We start from the raw sequence: 13,912 nt of genomic DNA, 5'->3' as shown, positions 1-13,912 counted from the left end.
GGGCTATGATGTTTTATTCCCCCCATCCCCCCAAAAAATATTAGACATAAAAGCAACTTATTTTTGACCTCATAATGAATGAATTAAGAATAGAACAATACTTGAGGAATTCTTGAGGAATTTAATTGAAAAAAAAAACATCAATAATCAATGATTTCTTAATGAATCGAGTTAACTAAGAATTAATCGATGAGCAATGATTTGCTAATGAATGTGATTTACTAATAATTCATCAATAACTAATGCTTTCTTAATGAATGTGATTTACTAATAATTCATCAATAAGTACTGATTTCTTATTGAATGTATTTGAATCGTCGTGTAGGACCTGATGCAGCAGAACGACATCGTGTTCGTGCTGAACGCCAGCAACACGTGTCCCAAGCCCGACTTCATCTCCGACACACACTTCCTGCGCGTGCCCGTCAACGACAGCTTCTGTGAGAAGATCCTGCCCTGGCTGGACAAGTCGGTGGAGTTCATAGGTACGGGCGCGCAGATCAGGGGACGTCATGGGACAAAGGGCCAACCTGTTTGTATGTCTTAAAGGTCCCATGACATGCCACCAGGTGTGGTGTGATTAGCCGTTACAAGCCGTTTTGGAAATCTGTCTCTTATGACATCACAGGTGGGCGTGTCCACCTAGACGTATGATGTGTTAGAAATTAACCTTACATTCTATGTTAAACTATGATTATTATTAGGTCTACATATCATATATATATACTTCAATGGTGGAAAAGAGCTGATCACCTTAGCCTAGGTGTTATGTGCCATGTGACACCAGTGAGTAAGTCCAGTCCATTCCCATCTGATGGGCCATGTGGCACACCAGTCAGAGAGTCCAGTCTACTCCCATTGTGATGTACTCTCTGAAGACAATGCTTACATTCACACGTGTGCATCATCTCTGTTTGTATAAGGATAATATATGTTCTACGGTCACATTGGGATTCAGAAGACATGAGAGTATGCTGACATCCACACAGTATGACCCTGATGGGAAATTCTATGCACATCAATATTTGATGAAAGTCCAACTTTGTATTGTGTAAGAATCGGGGATATAAGGAGCTGTCCGGGTGTCATTCAGTAGTGTGTATTCGCGGATACCATTCGGCTTTGTTGTCTCTCGTTTGCGGGTGGCAATAAACTCTCCATCTATACTTGACCTGGACTCTCCGATTCCTCTTTGCTTATAGCTAGTTGAAGGGAATTAGATAAGTTGTTAATATTAACGCTACCACATAGACAGATAGATGAGCAACGTTTGCTGCGGTCCACTGGGCAGGCTGGTAGACTGATCTATCAGCACACATCTAGGTGGACACGCCCACCTGTGATGTCACCAAAGCACGGGGAAGGGCAGGTTTTCAAAACGGCTTGTACCGGCTGATCCCACCCAACCCTGGTGGCATGTCATGGGACCTTTAAAACCTGCTCCTTACAACCAACCTGTTTCTGTGTCTTATCCCCGTCCTGCTCCTCAACAACGACGACGTGAATTCCCTATAAGCTACTTTGGATAAAGCCTCGGTAACACTTTACTATCAGGGTTTACTAACCATCAATTAACGTTAGATAATGCAGTTATAAGCATTATTATATAGCATTTGCATACGTGTTAGGATTAAGGGTAGGCTAAACCCTACCTCTGAACTTATGTATAAATGAATACCTCCGTTAACATGAACACCATTAGTCAATTATTACTAGACCATTAGTTATATTTAAATTAACTGTTACTTAATGGTTATTACTGCATTAACTAACATTAATTAATAGTTAATTAATGTCCCCTTATTCTAAAGTGTTAACCAAAGCATCCAGCCAATGAATTGAAGACTGCGAACACGACATCCCATTAATCGTCGTTCCCCCCCCCCCCCCCCCCCCTCAACCTAATCCCTCCCTCCTGGTCCCCCCAGAGCGGGCCAAGGCGTCCAACGGCCGGGTGCTGGTGCACTGCCTGGCGGGCATCTCCCGCTCGGCCACCATCGCCATCGCCTACATCATGAAGCGCATGGACATGAGCCTGGACGAGGCCTACAGGTGACTCTGACTTCCTCTCTGTGACTCACTCGCCCTCCTTCTCTGTGTCTGTCTTTCACTCTGTCTGTCTGACTCTGTCTCTCTCTCTCTGTCTTTCTCTGTCTCTCTCCTTCTTACTGTCTCTCTCCTTCTCTCTCTCTCCTCTCTCTCTGTCTCTGTCTCTGTCTCTGTCTCTGTCTCTGTCTCTCTGTCTCTCTGTCTCTCTGTCTCTCTCTCTCTCTCTCTCTCTCTCTCTATGTCTTTCACTCTTTCTCTCCCTTCAAGCCGATTGTACCTCCTAGACGGTAGTACGTTCATCAGCTGTATTGTCTGTGACTCACATTTACTTCCATTTTACATGCATATATTTGACCTACATGCATGCTAAATTGAAGTAGTGGATTAATGTCAAATGCGTCAGATCCATTCTTTATAATTCACATTCAGGTTATTTTACACCTGAAACAATCCTATCCTATTAAATCACTTGCATTATAGTTCAATTCATACACAGGTGATTGTACATCTCAAACAGTCACAGGTGAATCCCTACTTTATGTAACACACCTCAACATGAATGTTCCTCCAGAGCAAGTCCCAAGTGACCCCCCCCCCCTCGTACCCCGTCCCGTCCCCGGGGGTATTTTATCTAACTCACATTCCTCGGCCAAAGGGTTCTTAGCGGTGGAATGCGTGTCCTAATGAACCCATGTCCTCGGGTGACCCCCAATTACCGCGTCCCCGCGTGTCACCCCCAATTAGCGAGGGAGGCGGGGAACGGCTGCTAATGAAGGCCGCCCCCCCCCCCCCCCCGGGACCCCCGTTCCATAGCGCCTGCAGTCTGTGATCCTCATACTCACACGTTGCCCGTCCGTCCGTCCGTCCGTCCGTCTCAAAGGTTCGTCAAAGAGAAGAGGCCCACCATCTCCCCGAACTTCAACTTCCTGGGCCAGCTTCTGGACTTCGAGAAGAAGATCAAAAGCCCCGTCGCCACGGACGCCAGGTGGTCCAACTCCGTCCAATCAGAGGCGGCGGCGGAGGCGGAGCCGGCGGGGGCGCCCCGCGAGGCCGAGGGCGTCGGCGTGGGCGGGGCCTGCCCGGAGACGGATGCGGCGGCAGCGGCGGCGGGGGCGTGGCTAGAGCCCCTCACCCTGCCCTGCGTGCTGGCGGTGGGCCCCGAGGACCGCCTGCTGGCCCGGGCCCTCGGCGGCCTGCAGCTGGCCGCCGAGGGCCCCGAGGACAGCGCCCGGCTCAAGCGCTCCTTCTCCCTGGACATCAAGTCGTACGGCGAGCTGGGCGGAGCCAGCGGCGTTGGCGTGGGCGTCGGAGGAGCAGGCGGCGTTAGTGGGGGCGGTGGCGGCGGCGGAGGAGGTGGAGGAGGTGGAGGTGGAGGTGGAGGTGCGCCTCACCGCGTCTTCGCCCCGCAGGGCGACGCCCCCGAGTACTTCAAGCCGTCGGCCTTCAAGGAGCCGGCCAGCAAGCCCTGCCAGTTCTCCCCCGTGGAGGAGGTGTCGGAGCAGTCCACGCCGGAGCACAGCCCGGACAAGGAGCGGGCGGACGGGCCCCGGGACCCCCCCGGCCCTCCCCAGCATTCCACCAACAACACCACCACCTCGTCCTCCACCTCCACCTCCGCCTCCGCCGCCAAGGAGCCCGGCCCCAAGCCGGCCCGGCTGCACCGCAGCGCCAGCCGGGAGGAGGCGACCGGCGCCCAGGCGGCCAGCTTCCTGCTGGGCCTGTCCCGCAGCCAGCAGCACCTGGCCCGCCCCGGCGCCGGGGGCTGCGCCCTGAAGGGCTGGCACTCGGACATCCTGCTGGGGCCCGTCGCCGTGTCCACGTCCTCGCTGGCCGCCGGCTGGTACCTCTCCGCCGACGCCACGCGCTTCTACTCCACCTCCGCCGTCCTGGGCGGCGCCGGCGCCGGCGGGAACGTCGGCAACGTCGGGAACGTCGGGAACGGGGGCTTCGCGGCCTACAGCTGCTCTCAGGGTCTGGAGGCGGTGCGGCGGCGGGGGCGGCAGAAGAGCGGCGACCACGGGGACTCGCGGCGGAGCTGGCACGAGGAGAGCTCCTTCGAGAAGCAGCTGAAGAGACGCTCCTGCCAGATGGAGTTTGGCGGCGGGATGCTGGAGAGCCGGTCCCGGGAGGAGATGGGGAAGGTGGGCAGCCAGGCCAGCTTCTCCGGCAGCATGGAGATCATCGAGGTTTCCTGAGGGGGATTGTAGTCCTATGAACCTGGGGATTGTAGTTCTTTTTCTTTTTGTATAGACTTGAATGGATTTTTTTTTTCTTTTTTGGAATGGATTTGGTTTTTTTGCGTTCCCGCCTAGTTGGGATAACATGGAAGACAATTAATATAACCCAGGTTAGACCTTGAACTTTAGTGGCACTTTAATACAGGAAGTGCGTTTCTTCAGTGGGCCTTAAATGTAGTGAAGCGTGACTCTCGCCTTGGAAACGGCGTCGTGTTTTTTCCGAGTGGGAAGGAGAGGAACGCGTTAGGTTGTACAAAAAGAGAAACTGTTGTATTACTGACGACTGAGCCTTTGAATGTTTTGTCTGCGTTTCTGATCATCTTTTAATTCTCAATCGCCCGTTACAATTGCCTGACATAAGACATTTTCTCATCAATACAAGAAACGTAAACCGAAGTCTGGTGATGTTGAACTGGAAAGAAAAGGAGGTTTATCAAATATATTTTTTGCTTCTCTGCAAGGTGTCAACAATCCAGAACCTCACGAATCCAAAATAAGTTTTGAATATTATTTTTTTCATTGAAAACTCTCAACTGAGCTCATAGTTAAAACTCAGGTCCTAATTTGAGCTGCAGGATGATACTTCTGAACTCCTGCGACCGACGAGGTGAAATTAATACAAAGGATTTCTAATGAACTGGAAAGAAATGAAGGTTTTGGGAAACCAAAAGTGCTTGTTGCTTGAAAGATTTTTTTTTAAATACTTAATTTCCACCAGTATGTATTTGAAAAGTAAACGTAGCTGGGATGTCAGCTGTCTGGTAAAGAAAGGTTAACTTCAGTGATGCGTTCAAGTCCTGTCTGAAAAGGCATTCACTAGACCGGGTTGCAGTTGGCAGAAAGGGGTCAGGGCGTTGGAGGACTTCAGAAAGAAGTTCTCTAAACAGGCAGAAACGGAGGGTAAGTGAGTAAGTTAGTAAGAGCTTTTCATATCAAAGAGGCTGGGACTCTTGTTCAAAGATCTAACAGCCTTGACAGAGAGTTTACCGAGTGTTTAAAACCGCTTTTTAAAAGACAGATTTCAAAATAACCTTGAGGTCCTTGGCTCCGGTTTGGTAGTCCTGGCATTTACTTGTGGTTATCGTTGCACTTTTGCAGTTTAATTCAAGTCGAGTGAAACATAACAGCTTGTGCACATGATTGAGCTGTTTGTTGGGGCAAGAAACGCATGGATGGATGGGAGTGTTGGGTTAAAAACATTGAAGATTCCAGAAGTGCATTTACAGTTCAATCATTTAAACGCAAATTCCCCGATTGAGGGGGGGAGCTTATACACTAATTATAGTAAATGAGGAGGTAGTTGCTGGCGTGCTCGTGGTATCTTTGTGTAGCACGTCAAAAACCTCACACATTGTATACTGTACTTTGTTTCAATGGAGCCCCTTTTCCCTATAGCCTAGGAACCAGACGATTCTGCGAGCCCATGTTGTGTTTGGTCTGTCGTATGCGTCTTGTTGCCCCCTCTCACGTTCAGACAGATTTCCAGCATGCCTGGACCGGGTCGGGCCAATCACCACCGTTGATCTAATATGGGGCGGGTTTGATACGTTGACTGATCAGAGGACCGCCCTATGGGAGCGCGGTTCTCATTAAGAACCAAGATGGCTGCCACTGATGTGTCACACGTCTCCCGCTCTGATTGGTTGTAGGTCTAGCCAATTGCATCCGAAGGCCTTTTGTTCTACGCCTTTAAAAAACATCGAAAGTGAAATGAAACGAAAGTGTTCGAGACTAATGCGCGTTTGTGCCTTGGTCTGGCCATGTCAGGCTGCGTTCTTCCCCTACAGAGAAGAAAACATCTGTTTAAATAGCAGGGAGACGTGTATACATGATGCATCGTCCATACGTGCTATGGGCCGGTGTCCAGAGATGTTATCCTTGGTATACAGGAAGTGATGTCATGCAACAAGCTGGGAAAGTGATCCATCCATCAGACAGAGTGACTGTGTTAACTGATGCACTCAGCGATGAGCTGATTATATCCCTTATTTTCATTGGCCTGTTTTGTTTCTCTTACTTCACTCTGGCTTTAACTCTCCGACCGTTTCCAAATGAAAACAACCGGGTTGTCGTTGACGTTGCCTGACAAGACTTTTACTGCCTAAATTTGAGGACCCCCCCCCCCCTATTGTTCACTTGGTAGCGTCCATGGTTATAAACATGATTTGGGTTTTTAAATTGACTACCTCTGGGAAATGCTGATGACTAATTGGATGTTGAGTTTAAAGTCGGTTAACTCCGAAACAAATCAGAGTGGACAATGTCGTCCTCATAACATTGTTCTCAATGTGCACATTTTAAATATATATAAATATCATAGAATTGTGGACATGCACTTTAAAAATAAATAATAATTCTGGGGGCGAGGACCCCCCTCTCGTGTGGACCCCCCCCCACAAAACCTTTACCATGGCGACGCTCTTATGAATGGATATAAGGAGCGGCCAAAGCATCATCATCACGAATAAATATTCAAGTCATTGTTTTCCTCCTGTTCAGAGGAAATATCAAATCACACACATCTAAAGGGACTTTAGTCACCTAGCCGCCATCTTGGTTATTAGCAAATTTAGAACCAAAATGGCCGTTATGTGAACGAGGCACCTGGTGCTCTGTTGACCCCCCCCCCCCCCATGTTGAGTTCAAGTTCAAGTTGAAGTCTTCTTCAAAACAACACTTGTCTCAGTGCCAGCTTTAATCCATTTCATGTTAAAGGTCTGAGTCTAATGAGCTCGATGCATGCCTAAACCCTAGCGTGTTTGAAGTTTTGAGGATTGACGCTTTATAAATGAACTTGGGGACACATATTGTTGGAGTGGGAAAAGATGTTGTGAAAAGTGTGGACGCACCCAATATTAAAGGCCGGATATTTCTTTGATGTCATTAAGAGTGATCGGTATTGCTTATGAACACAGTCACACGGGAAGGAAAGTTTCATGTTTTTAAAGGAATACCACAAAAGACTATAAAAGACATGCTATTCCCCCTGATATCTAGGAATGCCTTAAAAGGAACCCCATCCAAACAGCTTGTGTTAAACAGTGTTCTCTAATATCACCATCCGAGTACTTCATCTTTGTCTAGAGAAGTTGAGCATGAACGCGTTTATTACGCGTTTATTGTGCATTTGAAGGTTACTCCAAAGCTGTGAACCTGTGTGTGTGTGTGTGTGGGATCATGTGAGGTTAACAGACAGGTGTGTGTGTGTGTGTGTGTGTGTGTGTCTGTGTGTTTGCTGGGGTTATGGATTTCTGCCATAATGTTGATTACTACGCGCCATCCATTTGGTTCGTACCTAAAGCAATTATCCCAAACGCCACTATAATCCAATAGATTTAAAAAATACATAAAGCAAAGCCATTGATTCACTAGTTGGTCGCTTTACTTGACCGATAGAGAGAGGCCCGCCCGACATAGGGAGACGGATAGACATATTCAGGATTCACACACTTTAGATTATTGATGGTACCTGTATGAATCTATGTGGGAGTAGGCCTGAGAGTGTGAGATTATGTGTAACTTTTTCTTTGTTGTAAATGTGCACAGTTTTATGAAGTAAAAAAAAAGCAGTAGATGTATGATTACTATTGAAATAAAATTTGAAATGATAACATTTTTGTTATTTTTATGTTGGATCGCCTTTTAAATATGCATTTCACTTTAAAGAAAGAGCTAGTTATTTTAGAGTGCTACAATAACAGGCAACAGATTTGCTCATGTATTTGTCAGTGATATGTTATGTAAAATATTTTAAAGATCACTTTAGGGATTTTAAGAAATGCTTAAGTGAAAGTAAGCTCAGTATTATATTCAAAGTTCAGATGGTATCAGAGGGCGGGGTGTATGCCAGCCTGAATGAACGGTGTCTGATTATTCTCCCAGATAGGATTAATGTTAATGCACCGACGTACAATATCCAGTAGAGGGCGCTGCTGCCACGGTAAGGAGCGACCACTGAGGGGCGGGAAGGCGGGGGGTAAAAAAAGGGCAGTATTTGTGACACAATTCTGAAGTCAAGTCCAATTCGGCAACAAACGGAGCTCCCTGCTCCTGGTCTGAATGTATTTTATAAACTAATTGACGAAAAAAAGAAACCTCCCTAACGGATGTGAGAAAGCGTCTGGTTTCCTGGCGACCGCAAACAAACCCGACCCCGAGGCGTCCACCAGGTTAGCCGGACAGGTGCCACGCTGAGCGGCTCCTCATGAGGTCGACCGTCCAGGCAAGTACATTTAACCATTAAACCCCGGATCCTCTTCATCTGAATGTATTTTGTTCTCCTTCTTTCCTCCTTATTTGTTAACAATTCACCATATAATGTTTTCGCAGTTATAAAGCGTAATATAACAGACGTGTTGTAGTGTAATCGCTTAAAAGCCGCCGTAATGAGGTGCTTATACATGGTGAGGCTGGACGGAGGGCGTCTACCTGAACCAGGGCAACTTGTGCCCGGTCTGCCCTTCTGCAGGGCTGTACAGGTAGGCTGCACTCGGGTTCACTCATGGACGAGGCACACGGACAGTGAATTTCCGACCATCACTCATCGTTATCCTAAATTAGGTTTTATAGCCGTATGCTTGAGGCAGGCACCCATAAACCGCGCAGAACGTCACGTAGGGAACCTCGACCCGGTGGGTTCGGAAGTGCATGGCTCTGTTGTGTTGTTGGTATAGATTGCGAAATGCTGCCTTATTGACAGGTGATCGAACTACGGGTACCCTGCTGGGGTACCGGTTCACCCGGCCGTAGTGAAGTTTGCTCTATTTAAACGCAAGCTTGAGTGCTTATTCCGTTGGCTTGGGGCCCCTTTGCAGAATCCACAGCACAACGTCACCTGGAGGAGGCGAAACTCAAGTGGATCCGACTGGATTAATATTTAACACCCCGTTTATCATAGGGAGAGGACACACACACACACACACACACACACACACACACACACACACACACACTGAACTACACATCTATGAGGAGAAATGGGGTAGAGGTGATAAACTGGCAGGCCAGCTCATTAGCAGCCTCCTGCCTGGGACCTCTCTAGGCAACGGACGAGAGAGGAGTTAGCAGCAGCCTTTATTTCTCTGGTGGGCTAAGATTAGATAACACTTTATTGATCCCTAAGGGGGAATTCATTTGTCACAGCAGGTCTCCTTACGCAATGCAAGGGTTAAGAAAATAACAACCTCTTCTTCTGACGATGTCATTGCCTGGTAAAAACAATAGAACAGTGGTAATAGAGCACATGGCTGATAATATCCTATCCATCCACTCAAGTATAGGACAGCATAGCGATTTTAGTTGGTAATCCTCTTTGCTAATAGCCTTAGCCCTTTGGACATGGCGACTTAGTGGGGGACTTGTGGTTGCTGAGATGCCCTATACCCACCGTTGTGCAAAGCAACGTTTTCTCGCTCTTCGGATATTAATTGTTCTTTGGAATGGTCTTTGATTTAGCCAAGTTCAGACACAAAGCTCCATACATGGACAGCTGTCCTCGACTGACTGACTGACTGACTGACTGACTGACTGACTGACTGACTGACTGACTGTGAACCACGCCAACTTGAGGGGTGGCGTCCAAGAGTGATGACAATTTCCTTTGTTTACTAGATGCATGATGTCTGCTGTCCATGTTTATAGCAGTGTTAATGGGCAAACATTTGACTGGGTTTCCTTTCCAGTGTGTGTGTGTGTGTGTGTGTGTGTGTGTGTGTGTCACAGTATTAGTCAGATCTGTAACCTGTGGCTTGTGTAGTAATTCCAGTCTGGGTGTCTGTTGTTCGCGGGGGTGGGAAGCAAGGGGGCTTTAGCACACACACACACACACACACACACACACACACACACACACACACACACACACACACACACACACACACACACACACACACACACACACACACACACACACACACACACACACACACACACACACACACACACACACACACACACACACACACACTGAACAGATGGCGCCAAGAACAACAGTTCTTCAGTGGAGGGATTCTGGTGTCGCCAGGCTGATCAGAGAGGCTTCTGGGAGGGAGCGAAGAACATGATTTCTGAGCACCCAAGAAACTCTGCCGTTGGTTCAAAGCAAGGGAAATATATTCAGAAACACGTGTGTGTGTATCTATTAATATTTTGAGCACACAAAAACTCTGCTGTTAGTTCAAAACAAGAAAAAAAATACTGTATCTATATTTTTTATGACAATATCGTCATTATATAAAATTAGCTATTGTTATGACACAATTGTTAAAATGCAACAATAGCAATAAAATACAACAGTAGAATGATATCAATACTTGTGATAAATACTATTGCCCAAACTTAAGGACAAACACAGAAGTCAGGATTAATCTGAGAGCTCTTTCTGTTGATGTTGTTCCGGCTCCTATGTATAACAGAAGTACAACGGTCCAGCGCTACTAGGTCCAAGTCTTAAAAGCGTTCAGCGGTCGCCACGGAGACGGGCGACTGGTCCACAGTCAAGTCCTACCGAGGTGACCGTCGTCGTACCGGGGTGACGTATTCATACCTGCGGCGTCCGATGTGCGCACCCGTGTGAGGCGGTCACCTCGTGGAACTCCCCCGGTCTGTCGGGGGAATCCGCCGGGCAGAAATAAGACATGCATCAATGTCTGAAGAGCAGAGACTTGTTTGATTCCTGTTGTTATGAGTGGTTGCTTGTGGGGGTCGGATCCACTATATAAGACATCAACAACACAGAGCGCTGTTCTCAGGAGAGCGTCGGCCATCTATTCTCATCTGCATTCGCGGTCGTGTTTGTTTAGCTGCATTCCTGGGTTGCTAACGATTTTGTGGAACAGATTTGACAAATCGCATGTATCTTGTTGTTCCCTTTGTGTGCTACATTTACATTTAGGGAATTTTTCAGACGCTTTTATCCAAAGGGCCTTACAATATGTACATTTATCAGAAGAAAGAGAATCAACAATATATCTGTCAGTGCAGTAAGTATTTTCGTGCAAAGCACTAACAATTGCTATAGGTTAACCCAAGATAGCTAGGATAAGATGCTACATGATGCTAAGTACTATTCTCAAGTGCCAGGACGTACAACATACAATAAGTGCGAACATTAAATGACAGGACGTCATTTGAAACAGTCAGCAAACTGTGTTGTAGGCTAATGAAACTCAGCAGCTCTCGAGGGAGTCGGCGTTCCTGTGGCAGCCTTTTCTGTGTTTTCACGTCCTCTGCCGTGTTTTTCTCCCTCCTCCTCATCACACGGCACTCGGGGTCAAAGGTCTCCATGGCTTAGTGTCCTTTTAATAACGCTGACTTCTGGAAACGAGAGCCGACCCTTAATCCCCTGCCGATGAATTTCCGACGTGCCGTGGTCGGTCGCCGCTCCTCTGTTTAACTTGTGTGTTTTGTGTTTGTTTCTGATGGACGTATCGGGGTGTTTTCAGAGCCTTGACATTCTCTGTGTTATGTCACTGAGGCCTCAGCCTCTCAGTCTGTCGGGGAGTTTATTGTTTTTTCCGAACGGGTTTGATGTCTTTGAGCTTCTGTGCACTTTTGTTCAGCCTTTTCAAATTCGATGTTTGTGGAAGGAGTGAGTGAGTTTCATGATGAAACTGTGTTAAAGCAAAAGGTTGTTAAAGCAAAAGGTCGATGCTGAGAACTTTGTATGCTGCGGACGCAATTCAATTTGCTGTCATCATATCTTATACAAATTCTTTGAATGGCATTTATGTTGGACGTGTTTAGAAGAAAAGATCAAATCTGTAGTGGTTTCCATTTCATCTACTTTTTCATTGTTGAAAATCTCCTGATTGGACGTTCGTTAGTACAACGTCCAATCAGAAACAACCGACACCAACCATCTCTTCACATCGACCGATAGCGATTGGCCTAACGGAGTAAGACGTCAATTGGTCAAACCGAACATCAGCCATCCCATAATACACTTCACAGCCTTAATCCTTGGGAACTTGTGTGATTCTTCAGTGCAGTCCATACGGTCGAATCCTCCTGTGAGCGTTCCATTCAGTCGAATCGCAAGACACATTATTACATAACGGGAAGGAGCCAGGACTCGTCTCGGGCTTTGGAGATCTGAAACCTCAAAACATTGAAATCCACCGGGAGAATGTACTGTGTGTGTGTGGGACGGGGGGGGGGGGGAAATGTTTCTCAGCAGGGGGTAGAACTAGGCCTCCTTGGATCAGGAAGCTTGGGTCCTCGTTTCCTGAATGAGTCATGGCCAGTGTTCATTTCAATTTGCTGGAAACTTTGCACGATGCACTGCTGTGAGGTCAGTCTAAGGCCTATTGGGAACACGTTGTCCTTGGCTACAGTACAAGTACAATAGTACAATAACGATGTTTATATACCGTTCAGCTTCAAGGTAGAAGCGCTTTGGAAATGTTTTATAAAGAGAAATGTTGATACTTTATCGACAAGTTGAGGACATGAGGTTTATGGTCTCGTTTAAGGTGTGGCGCATTCCTGACGTCCAGCTGGCCTTTCAACATTATGTTCAATGTTTGCTCATGGGCCGAATACAAATCCAACCTAATATGCGACAGTAAGTGGACAAACGGCTTCATATTGGTCATGTTGTCATATCATCTGAGCCCTGCTGTACCCACAGGCACATTACTGAACACTCCTCCTCACAGCTCCAGACGATCTTTGACTCCATGAGCCCCGGTATCTGTCTGCTCTTTATTTATTCATGGGGTCGATGAGGGTTTAGAGAGGGAACCCAGCCAATTGGTGCCATGAGACTCAGTTTCTGGGTTCCTTTTTTTGAAAGCTGTATTGATTCGGTATGTTTGGTATTAATAAAACGTTGAAGCAACTGTGGAGGAACACGGATTGGAAGTACATTTCACATGCAGGAATCTTGGCACATCTTGATCCACTGAAACATGACACAAAGATATACCATAGGGGGTTTGCAGCATAATCGTCAGACTGTCTGTTGGAGATGCATTTTCATTTCAACCCTGGTTAAAACAAATGGGTCATCGTCCGCATCCGCTTTGTATGAGTATAGTGGGCCTACGCGTATTGTTTCCTCGACGTGTCTGGGGGTTCACTGGAGATATGTCTCCATCTGGGAATAATAAGCTAAATCCAGCAGCTCCTTCCCACACACTCTTTATGTAGCTTGGCCAGCGCAGATCTATTGCTGGAGTAGGTCTGTGTGGAGGGAAAATCCAATAGTATGCCCCGAGGCACCTTCTACATACCTTATAGCCTGCTCTCTCTCTCCCTCTGTCTGATTGGTCGAATTCTCCTCCTTATTTAAATTCTCGCCACACGTTTTTGGATTATCAATAAAACATTTTCGGTGACTTGTTTTGTGTGTGTTGACTTTTGACAACTGCCATTGTTTAAGCCAGTTATTTTATGAAGCATTTTCTCCTCCTGTCTTGATGAAAATGTATTCACCTTCACATTCCTGTGAAAGGGAATTAAAACCCAAACAAAGCCGGAGGTTCATCCGACTAAGCGTCTGTGGTTGGGCAGCCATTGTTATTCAAATGTTCTGCTTTACAATCGCCTCCACCCACCTTGTTACCCGGACTTCCTCTGCTCTTAAGCTGTCTGATCGCTGCTTGGCGGGGGACAGTTGTGGAATA

The 13,912-nt window shown here is 47.0% G+C and overlaps 1 protein-coding gene across 1 annotated transcript in view; it reads left to right on the top strand.

The window, feature by feature from the left end:
• dusp16 (dual specificity phosphatase 16) overlaps positions 1-7,897 on the top strand; it is a 10,505-nt gene extending 2,608 nt beyond the window's left edge. The window contains exons 4-6 of the mRNA XM_060048498.1: positions 326-485; positions 1,929-2,052; positions 2,930-7,897. Coding sequence (XP_059904481.1) covers positions 326-485; positions 1,929-2,052; positions 2,930-4,244 — 1,599 coding nt within the window. The 3' untranslated portion in view covers positions 4,245-7,897. The remainder of the gene's footprint in view (positions 1-325; positions 486-1,928; positions 2,053-2,929) is intronic.
• Positions 7,898-13,912: the final 6,015 nt, after the last annotated feature.

This window comes from Gadus macrocephalus, chromosome 4 (assembly GCF_031168955.1).
Source record: "Gadus macrocephalus chromosome 4, ASM3116895v1".
Classification (NCBI taxonomy): domain Eukaryota; kingdom Metazoa; phylum Chordata; class Actinopteri; order Gadiformes; family Gadidae; genus Gadus; species Gadus macrocephalus.
This window is presented reverse-complemented; position numbering and strand designations above follow the sequence as displayed.